This window comes from Durio zibethinus, chromosome 1 (assembly GCF_047325235.1).
Source record: "Durio zibethinus cultivar Kanyao isolate XHJ-2024 chromosome 1, ASM4732523v1, whole genome shotgun sequence".
In the NCBI taxonomy this organism is placed as follows: domain Eukaryota; kingdom Viridiplantae; phylum Streptophyta; class Magnoliopsida; order Malvales; family Malvaceae; genus Durio; species Durio zibethinus.
The window spans coordinates 4,434,785-4,446,197 of NC_143162.1; the positions used below are offsets into that span (position 1 = coordinate 4,434,785).

At 27.7% G+C, this 11,413-nt stretch overlaps 1 protein-coding gene across 1 annotated transcript; it reads right to left on the reverse strand.

Moving 5' to 3' along the window:
• Positions 1-605: 605 nt before the first annotated feature.
• On the reverse strand, positions 606-4,665 carry LOC111311778 (threonine dehydratase biosynthetic, chloroplastic-like). Its single transcript, XM_022911472.2, has 9 exons — positions 4,102-4,665; positions 3,416-3,595; positions 3,064-3,333; positions 2,738-2,944; positions 1,911-2,159; positions 1,735-1,805; positions 1,385-1,502; positions 1,160-1,294; positions 606-1,069 (listed from the first exon to the last, which is right to left on the reverse strand). Exons 1-9 carry the CDS (start codon positions 4,561-4,563, stop codon positions 929-931), a joined length of 1,833 nt encoding a protein of 610 aa, XP_022767207.2. The 5' UTR covers positions 4,564-4,665; the 3' UTR covers positions 606-928.
• Between the last annotated feature and the right edge of the window lie 6,748 nt (positions 4,666-11,413).

The following is an 11,413-nucleotide window of genomic DNA, read 5'->3' on the forward strand; positions in this document are numbered from 1 at the left end:
TTCTGATGTAGTAACGCTTTTACAAATGTTATAATCTGACAAAGTCCATCTATCCTATGTTTAGCTTCTCATTCTATCATGACTGTTGGCCTCTACAATACTTGTTATTGCCTCAAGTTTTGTTACTTTATAGCATGTCTAAAGTTAATATGAGAATGATAATACTATTGCTTTTTTATTTCTTAATATTTGTAAAAGTAGTACAAATCAGCAGTAGATTAAAAAGAGTAACATTGCCAACCACCGACGACAGCATATGTAAAATGCTTCTGCATTTTCAGACTTTCAGAATAAACCAATGCAATCATGAAGGTAGTCTCAGGGCATCCAAAATCAAGGTTTTATACAGGCCATCAGCAAGTTTAAGTTTCTGAAAATAGAGGAAATGCTACCATGATAAAAGCTTAAAGTGAAAAAAAAAAGAAAAAAAAAAAAAGAACCCTACCATGTCATTCCATTCAGACAATAGACTGTCTAACATAATTGTTTTTGTTTTATTATGTTTGTTAATGAATCTTTAAAGCATTCGGCACTACGAGAGAAGTACGAGGGCAACAGTTAGAAGATGACAGGCTTTCAACTGATTTTGAGAATCAGCTTCAAGATAAAAATAGTTCACATATGAACTTCACAACCTTTAAAGCATCAAAGCTCATATATTTGATACATAAGTCTGAAAGTATTAGTACATAGCAAGAAAAACTAGTTATCTGATAAGCAGCAGGAACCAAAACCCTAATCATTCTTATTGTACTACATGCAGTCTACTTCCATAAATTACAAAAAGGAATGAGAAATTGCCATGTACTGCTATTCCAGTAGTAATTAAGGAGGACTGGACGAACCTTTTGCATCTGCCCCGTGGCTTTCTTTAAGAGGTGCATTGTGCCCAAGTCTGCTTGCGCTAAAAGATTGGAACTGACTCTAATTAATGCATCAAAAGTTGAAAATTGTTGTCATCAGTTACCAATACATAGTCGTATCCAAGACTGTCAGCACGAGAGATGAACTCCTCCATCTCACTCTTTGCAATTTGAATTCCAACCAAAACATTTGCTCCTGTTTCACCCTGTTGGATGGAATAAATCAGGGTCAAAATTTGTTTTAATCACAAACCATTAGAAATGAAAGTTTTCTAAAAGATGTCTTGGTTGCTAACCTGACCCCGGTAATGGAACAAACTAATATTCCAGCGTGGACTAAAAGCATCTAAGAACTTCATCAAAGCACCAGGCCTCTCAGGAAAAACAAACCGACAAAGAACCTCATTTTCAACATTTGATCTCCCTCCCATCTGAAAGAGATAAATAAAGAATTAACAAAGTCAGCACATACATGAGAACCAAAAAAAAAGCAAGTAAAAAAGAATAATAATTATAATTACCAAATAACGCAAGTGATCTTTAACCAAATCACTTGCTGTAAGATTGTAAGTTCTAAGTTGAGATGATTCCATCCTCTGCTTCATTGCTTCAAGTTCAGAAAATGTGTGAACACCAACACTGCAAATAACATCAATGGATAATGGAATGCTCTCAGTTCACATATTTCTGACTACCAAATCATCCCTGCAACTATTAAACTAACATAAAGCATGGCCATGCAAAAGAATAATTCTAAATTCCATGGAGAGAGAGAGATAGAGATAGAGAGTGTCCATAATAATGAAAATAAAATACAAATGCATGAGCTTTTTCTGTTTTGTTAGTCATTAAAAACACAGTGACAACTAACCTGTATAAGACAACGGCCTCTTTATCAGAACTACATCTATATTTGAACTCGGTGATATTAATATGCCCCACCTGTCAATCCCAAAGGTTAATGGTTATTACTTACTATTTAGCAATACAAATGAACAAAGCCGACCATCTGTAGAAAAGAAAATTTTAAAAATTGCAGAGAAATACCAGTTCACAAAATTGTTTGAAGCTCCCAGGCTCCTCTGGCAAAACAGTTGCAAGCACTGCCTCCTGTTGTCTACCCACATTAGCCAGTTCGGTAACCATTCTAAGCTTATCAAAATTCATGTTTGCACCGCTAGTTATTGCTACAACATTCTTTCCCTTAAGGCTGTAATATTTGCAATATACTTCAGCTCCCGCAAGGGCTAAGGCACCTGCTGGTTCCAGAATGCTCCTCTTCTCTTCAAACATGTCCTGCAACACAAGCAGTACAGCTGTAAATCCTAAGCATTCAAACAACCATGTGTTAATTAGATGAAGGCCATCAGTTATCCAACAAAAACCAATAGCACTAGTCAGACTGGAGAGACAAACACGAGGAGAGAGAAAAAACCATAAGAAGGGCTTCTAACATCCATAAGGTTAAGAATAAATAATTAGAGAACAAATGGTGATGGGGACAGGCCACACTCTTTCCCGAAATGGGAAATAGAACACCATAAAACTGCATCTAAAATTCAAGTTAAACACCCAATTTGCGAGCAAAACTAACCAGAAGTGAACTACCTTCATATGAAGAACCAAAGGCACATTCCAATTCCTAAAATACTACATCTAGAATCCAAGTTAAATCAAAGGTACACTATATTTGAACTAGAAACTTGACACTTTGTTTCAAATTACAATTTTATGTATTTCATGCCAGCATTTCAGTTGTTTGCTTAATTCACAACTGTACCATACAAGGACAGAAACGAATAACTAAAATAAAGATTGACAACCTTAAGCTGCATGTTAAGAGGCACAAATGGCTCAATGCAAAGAAGCCATACCTTTATAGAGGCACAAATAGCATCACGGCTTACAAGAACGACACCATCCACCAATTCCCTACATAAGCGGAACGTTTCTACACCGACTTCCTTAACAGCTACTCCATCTGCAAAACCCCCAACCTGGTCCAACATCACTCTTTCGCCATGATGAAGCGACAATGCCATTGCATTTGCATCAAAAGGCTCCACTCCAATAATCTTCACCTGTATGGTAATACAACACTAAGTGATGTGGATGAATTATGTCATGCGGCAAGGAACAAGCACATTCAATGTAATTTCAAACAAGAAATAGTATATGTTTATATGAAGGACCCACATACCCTCGGGGAAACCCTCTTAACATAAGCAGCAATGCCAGCTACAAGCCCACCACCACCAATAGGTACAAAGATTGCATGCAATGGGCCTTGCATTTGACGCACAATCTCCATCCCAACAGTGCCTTGTCCCATGATAACATCTGGATGGTCAAAAGGGGGAATAAATGTTCGACCTTCCTCTTTAGCCCGTTTTTTAGCATATGCTTGTGCCTCATCATAAGAATCTCCAACGAGAACAACAGTAGCCCCCAACCTCTCAACAGATTGCCACTGCAAAACAAGAAACCCACCATTCAAATTAAGAAACCCTATGTGCTATGCAATTGATACAAGAAACATCACAAAATAGCACCTTAATTTCTGGTGTGGTAACAGGCATAGCAATAACAGCATTGCAACCGAGTCTCTTGGCAGCCAATGCGACCCCTTGGGCATGATTTCCTGCTGATGAGCAAACAACCCCTCTTTCTAACTGTCCCTTCGGAAGCTTTGCCATCATATTATAAGCTCCACGAAGCTTAAAAGAGAAAACCTGAAAATATGAAACATCAAATCTGTAAGCACTTTATCTGAATATGAAAAACAATATTGAACTACAAAAAGAAAAGATTTCCGCTTTGGCAATTCATTAACAGATTATAAAAACAAAGACTAAATTCAACTAAAAAACATGTGAATATTTACTCATAACATCAATGCATCTCAGAGCACATAAATAAAAAACAAATAGGGTTTAATCCAAGCCAAAAAAAAACCAGTCCGTTAAGCTTAAAATAAGTAAAGCAAAATCATAGAATATAAACAGTATTAATCTCCCAACACCCCACCAATCATAGAAACAAATATCATTAGAAATGAAAACCCAAAAACCAAAAACAAAAACAACAACAGCAAGAAGACATCTCACCAAATACAAATTAAAAACCAAAAACTAGAACCTCAAAGTTTGCAAATTTTAAATGGAAAAAAGACCCCGAATCATGAAATAATCCCCCGAAAAAAAAATTCAATCTTTCAAAAAATGAAAACTTTTCTTACAGGCTGTAAGTCTTCTCTCTTAAGCCAAACTTGATTACCCAATCGTTCAGACAACTTAGTCGCCAACTGTAACGGTGACTCTATCGCCACATCATAAACCTTCGACGACAAAATATTCGTTAAATACTCCATCGCATTTACTACGTCGCCGTTTCCTTCATCCATTGAACGTTCCGGTACCGCGCCTAAGTAACCTGACGGATACCGCAGGGAATTAGCAGACACCTTCTTCGGCGGTGCAGAAGGAACCACAGCAGAAGTTGACGACGACGAAACGACAGCGTTATCGAGAGAAGCAACGTTCTGAGAAGGGATATCAGCCGTCGGTTTCGACACAGCGGCTCTGATCCACGGGCGGATACAATTCTTTGTAATGTGGCGCCCAGTAAATGATGTAGTCGGGACCCTCTCTTTGTTGCGGAGTAGCGGCGGATGAGGTGGCGTGAGGCGAAGAGCCTCCATTGGTTTTAAATTTTTGAAAATTTAAAGAAAAAAAATAGAAAAACCAATGAGAAAACGTTGTGGTGAAAAGAAAATACGCTTTCTGACTCTAAGACGTCGGGCGGCTTTTGGAGGGGACCTTATAGTTTATAAAGACAAAGGAGGGAGGGTAAATGGTTTTTCATTTGGCGCAATTTTTGGAGTGAACAAATGGAGGCTATGAAAGATTGACACCTGGTGAAAATGACGTAAGCATGTCAGTGTACCTGACGGGTTTCGTTCACTGCGGGTGACGGATGGTAAGTGTTCTATTTTAAAATGCACAAGGAAGGAGTGTGCTCCGTTGACTCGAAACTCAATACCGTGAGACAACAGACCAGACACGCTGTGTGGAAAGAAAGATGGAGCGAGTTTCATTCAATTTCAAGTACGTTTTCCGTTGAAATTTCCTTTTTATTTTTTATTTTAAGAGAAGAAAATTCACACCCTTCCAATAGGTATTGTTGAGTCTCAAATGTGAAATTTTCATATTTGTTAGGATGCATTTCAATGTAAAAAGAAAAAAAAGCTAACAAATATATTTTTAATTTCATGATATAAAAAATGAAACACTTTATCTGTAATTATATAATCATAATTTAAATTTATTTAAAATTTATTGCTTATAAATATAGCACTGAGGATTTTACGTAATATTTTATGATTAATTAATTTTATGACATTAATTTCATATAATATTCTAAAAAAAGAGAAAAACATTGTTTCAAGGTGACAATCAATGTCATGAAATACAATGTTAAAAATGGATTTTTGTTATTTGTCTTGGGTTGTTTCTGTTAGCTTATTAGAATTATTGATTGTTATGTCATGGGAAAATGACTACAAAGTTAGGCCAAATTAACAAAGACTATTGTCAAAGTTTAATTATATAAAATTAAGGCCAAACAAAGATTAGCTCAATCTATGCCTAAGATTAAAAATCTTTCATTAGTGGCTGAGAAAATATGAAACATTACTCGAACACTACTAAATCATCATCTTAATCAAGAGAGGACATTCTAAAATCTTTACTATAAAATTAGGCCAACGAGTATTGTCAAATCTTAATTATATAAAATTAAGACCAAACAAAGATTAGCTCAATCTATGCCTAAACTTAAAAATCTATAAAATTTCATTAGTGGCTAAGAAATTACGAACGTTCCTCGAACACTAATAAATCGTCATCTTAATCTGAAAAATGACATACTAAAATCTTTACTACAAAGTTAGGCCAAATTAAGAAAGATTATCGTCAAAGCTTAATTATATAAAATTAAGGCTAAACAAACAATGATTAGCTCAATCCCCACCTAAGCCTAAAATATCTAGAAATTTTCATTAGTGGCTAAAACTTAATAAATGTTACTCGAACACTACTAAATCATCGTCTTAAACTAAAAAGAGACACTCTAAAATTCTTAAATTTAGGTGAATTTCGATTAATGTTTTGTTAATTTATTACTTGTTTATAATACAATAATAATTATATCATATCCGTTGAATAATGCTCATTAAATTGTATAATTTGTATTCGTATAACTAATGTTGTAAAAAAGTAAACATTGTTTGTCATTAATTAATACTAATTATGCTGTGGACTAATGCTTGACTTCATCGCCTTAGATACGGTGTTGTGAATTTAAGTCATTTTAAATTAGGGAATGGTCATGTGGGTTTAAGTCATTTTAAATTAGGGAAATAGAAGGAAGGTGGATAAGTATGTGCATGTGAATTAAAGTCATCAGTTTTGTACAAAAAATATTGTAAAAATTCTTACTTAACACAAAAGAGGTGGCCATATGCTAAAAAAGTAATTAAGGATATAAATAGTAGTATAATCGATTGAATTTGAATCGATATAGTATTAAATTTGAGTTTGAATTTTACTTTAAATTTGAGATTTAAAATTCGATTTGAATTCGATTAAATTTTATTTTTTTTAGCTAAAGTTCTATTCGAAATAAAAATTAAGTCATTTGAGCTCGCTTGATTAACATGTAAAAATAAATTTTATTTTTATATTTAATAAAAATTCGATTATTTATGTTCAAATTAAAATTCGAATTCGAGATATTTTATTAATTAAAATAATTAAAATATATTATAATATAAAAACTCAATTAAACTTTTAAGTAACTCGAATCGAATATAAAAATGTTTGAATTCGATTTAATCGATAAGTCAAATTATTCGAATTCAAGTTTGATTCAATAATAATCGAATTAAATTTAAATTTTATTTTAATTGAATCTAAATAACTTACAAGTACTAATATATTATTTATACTCTTAAATATAAATACAGGTCTTATTAAAAAGTTTTAAGTTAAAAAATTGATGGTGAATTCTCCTAGTCATAACCAAAATAATCATGTTTCATGTTGGAATTTGAAATTCCCTTTTCATATATACATCATTTAATAAATGCTTTGGCCACTCACTCATATGCTTTTTCCTATCTAAATAAAAATAATATTTTATTAAAATTTAAAATTACATTATTTTATAAAAAGTTATCTCCTTTGCAGATAATGAAGTTTTTAAATTCTAAAAATATGAAGATCACACATATATATATATATATAAATTAAAAATATATATATGATAATTTTTAATCTTATTTATAAAATAAAAAAATTATACTGTTAGCGTACTCTTATTTTATTATTGAGTACATATATAACAAATTAATCAACCATACACCAAAAGTTGGTAGACCTAATTATCAACCAACCAATGTTTTCACATAATTACATAATTAAAGTTTCAGTATAACCTTAGCTTTTTTTTTTTTTTTTCTAGGATAATATTTTTATAGCACCTGGCAGAATATAATGTCATTGTCTTTGAATAATTTTTAAAAATAAAAAATTGAATGAACCCAATACCTAAATATATAACTATATGTGTACGTATCGGACTGATAATCATGTGTAAAATAAATAAATAAATAAATAAAATAAATAGAAGACGAGATTCAATTAAAGAGGACAAGAAAACCTAAATAAAAAAAAGACTGGATTGATGCTGCCTTTCTTTCAACCCAACATCTTGATGTGGAAAAAAATTTTAAAAAGTAAAAAAATGTTAAAAACTTGGTTGTTACATAAAATTTTCATATATATATTTTTTTGTTTCACATGCTATTTAAAAATTATTTATTTTTTAAAAAAATCAGTCCAAAGAAAATTAGTTCATCTCACTGGAGTTTGGACTTCTGGGGTCTCAAAAAGAGTTGTTGGCGTTAGATAGTTTTGTTCATTTATTTAATGTGCCAAGACTCTTGATTAAAACAAAAAAATAAATAATTTTTTGTCTAATTCTATTGAAATGTTTTATTATAAAAATTTAAATGAAAGCAAGTTATTTCATTTCAAATCAAAGCATATTATAAATTTAAAGAAAATTTACATTAATTTTATTAATCATTCATAAAAAATCGTTTGCAATGAAAAGTTAAAAATCAAATATAAATCTTATGAACAAAACATTCCGTTTTTATCTATTTAACCAACATCCTTTAAACTAATTTTATTAAATTGTTATTAAAGATTTCTGTACGTTACATGCATTAGGTAAAGGAAAAGGACCAGTAGAACATTTATAAAAAAGAAACTTGTTAAAGATGCTTTTTTTTTTATTGTACAAATTATATACTAGCTTAAATATATTTTTACAGAAATTATTAATTATATTAACAGTTGAAATTTTTAATTTTATAAGTGAATTTAAGATAATGATATATATTTTTTAATGTATATTTAAAACATTAAAAAATTTTAATTAAAAAAAATATGTATTATTATTTTAATTTCATTTATAAAATTAAAAAATTTTATGTTAATATATCAAATAAATGGTTAGAGGGTTGTGAGAATGTAATTTTTTATGAATATTTTAGATTCAGTATAAATAAATTTTAAGACAAATGAATAACTTGGATAAATTAATAAAATTAATTTATATAAAATCTTGGGGTTGAAAATTTGGTATGGTGATAAATAATGGGAAGAAAAAAAAAGAAAAAAAGAAACAAATTTAGTTTCTTTTTTTTTTTTAATAAAAACTCGTTTAAGGAAATGATAAGTATAAAAAAATAAATAAATAATGGGATAAAAGGTTCCAGATGATCCATTGGACCCTTAAAGCTCCAGCCCTTAGCTGGTGGTTAGTGTGGTCCACAGACCCAAACACAACACAACTGATGTTACCCAAACATTAGTAATGGTGAGATTGGTAAAAAAATGTGGCCTAAAATCACCGTACCGGGTCCAATCAAAACCAAATGAGGCCTAAATGTTCTAGCTATATTTGATAACTGCTTGTCTTTTGGGTTTTAAGGAAAAGATTTTTGACCAACGTGTTTAAATATAATTTTACTATAATAAAATCTTGTATATGATTTTTTAAATTCAAAATTAATTTGACATGACTAAAATTATTATTATATTAATAAATAATATATTTATTTAATTTTATTTAAAATATTAAAATATTAATATTAAAAGTTTTTTAATATTTTTATAATTCTATTCAAATAAGATTTTGAACATGATAGCTTAAGTTTGAGTTTGATTTGATTCAACTTGAAATATCATTATATTAATAAAAATATTTTATTTAAGTTTAATTAAAAAGTTAATATATTAACATTAAAAGTCTTTTGATATTTTGATTTTAAATATTTTTTGTATATTATTAAATATAAATATTTTTAATATTTCAATAATAAACAATATTCTATTATTATATTAATAATAAACAATAACATATTTAACAATATTTTTATTATTCTAATAATTAATATTAAATAATATAATAATATTATTTTAGTAATATGAATATTTTTAGTAATTTCTTAATTTTTTAGTTTAAAATATATTATTTATATTTTATCTATTAAGGTATTTATATTACTATTTTAACAATAAATATAAAAAAAGAATTGTTTTTGTTAAGATTTAATAATAAATACTTTTAAAATAAAAAATAAATATTTTAATACTATAAATATTTTGATATTTTAAAAATAAATATTACTATTTTAATATTATAATAATTATAAAAATAATATTTTAAGAATAGTAATATTATTTTAAATATTTTAATTTGTTAATATAAAGAATAATAAATAGTTTTTTATCTGTTTTTTATATTAGTATAATATTTTAATTTTAAATATTAATAAAATATAATTATTTTTAATATTAATAATTTTAATAGTAAATAATTTCAAAATACTTTAATAATAGATAATTCTAATATTTATGTCAATATTATTTTTTTAAAATTAAAATTTTAAAAAAATCAGATAACAAAAAATATTTTCATTGACTCATGACTCATCCAAATAATAGATAATATAACTTTTTCCAAAAATATAAACATTTTCTATAAAATATTTTTTGAAAGTTAATTTCCGTAAAACAAGCGAACCTTTTTGTTTATTTTGGCAATAAAAAATAAAACAAACAAAAAAAATGAATATACAAAACTAAAAACAAAATAATAAAAGTAAAAGCATTTATTAAATGAGCTTGTTATAAAATTGTTTTTTATCACCTAGTTTGTACCATTTATGAGTAGTCCATTAACTAGGTTTGACAATTTGTATTCTCATATTGTGTTTCATGCCATATTGAGAAGTGTAATGATATGAATTATTGAAATATAAATATAATATGAATTATAAAATATATTTAAATTTTGAACACGACATGTTTATTATACGTATTACATGCGACATGATATAATTAACATATGTATAATTAATTTATTTACACATGATAAAAATAAATACGAATAACACGAATATATATGAATAGATATGACTAATATGTATATATACGAATAAACACGACTAACTTGAATATATATAAAAATATGACTAAAATAATAAATAATTATAAATTATCAATCAATTACAACTTAATAAATTTGATGTACTACTTGCATATTAAAAATAATAAAAAAATTAAATACCCATTTAATATGTACTTAATATATATATTTAAATTTTAATATATATTACATAACTATAATAATTTTTAGTATTAAATTCAAAATGATAAATTATTGAAGATTAAAAAATAAAATAATGATGTATAAGACTAGTATTAATATTTATATTTTATTTATATTATTAATATAAAAATAATTTTATAATAATTATTAAATAAGTATCATAATGCAAGGTTTAAAATAATCTTTATATGCTATTGAAAAACTAATTAAGTATCGTAATTAAAAAATTAAAAATTAAAATAATTTTTATGTGTTTATATTAAATTAAAGTACATATAAAAAATATTTTAAATACGGACTCATATGACAAAAATAAATTAAATATATTTTTTGTGTCAGAATACATGTTAACATGTATCCGTATGATATATTTTATCTAAACGCGACTTTCGTGTCTTACACATTTAGATTTATCGATAAATATTTAGATGTATTAATACATATACCATATAAATTATATCATATGAAAATTTATATCAATACAAATAAATATAAAACATATTTTTTTAAAATATGTATATATTATTTTTTATATTAATTTTATATCATATCATCATATTATATATGAAATTATCAGATCTATCAATATCTGAAATGTCTTGCAAAATATATGATTTCATATTTTTGGAACAGTATACAGCAAGCATAGTATCAGAGTAACCTCCATATGTAGTAGTTCCAACAAAAGTGCTTTGCCACTAATTTTCAAGATTCTTAGTGCAGTCACCGCAGGAGTGACATGACTCAACCATGCAACTTTATCTTCAATTTTGATTTTTTTAACTTATAGAATAAAACCAGCAAAA

Bases quoted from the DNA above. Each gene is read 5' to 3' on its own strand.
- LOC111311778 (XM_022911472.2), bottom strand. From the start codon at position 4,563: ATGGAGGCTCTTCGCCTCACGCCACCTCATCCGCCGCTACTCCGCAAC. The intron at 2,945-3,063 runs GTATGTGGGTCC...ATTACCATACAG, and splicing joins TTAAGAGGGTTTCCCCGAGG to GTGAAGATTATTGGAGTGGA. The intron at 1,806-1,910 runs GTATTTCTCTGC...TGGGATTGACAG, and splicing joins TCAAACAATTTTGTGAACTG to GTGGGGCATATTAATATCAC.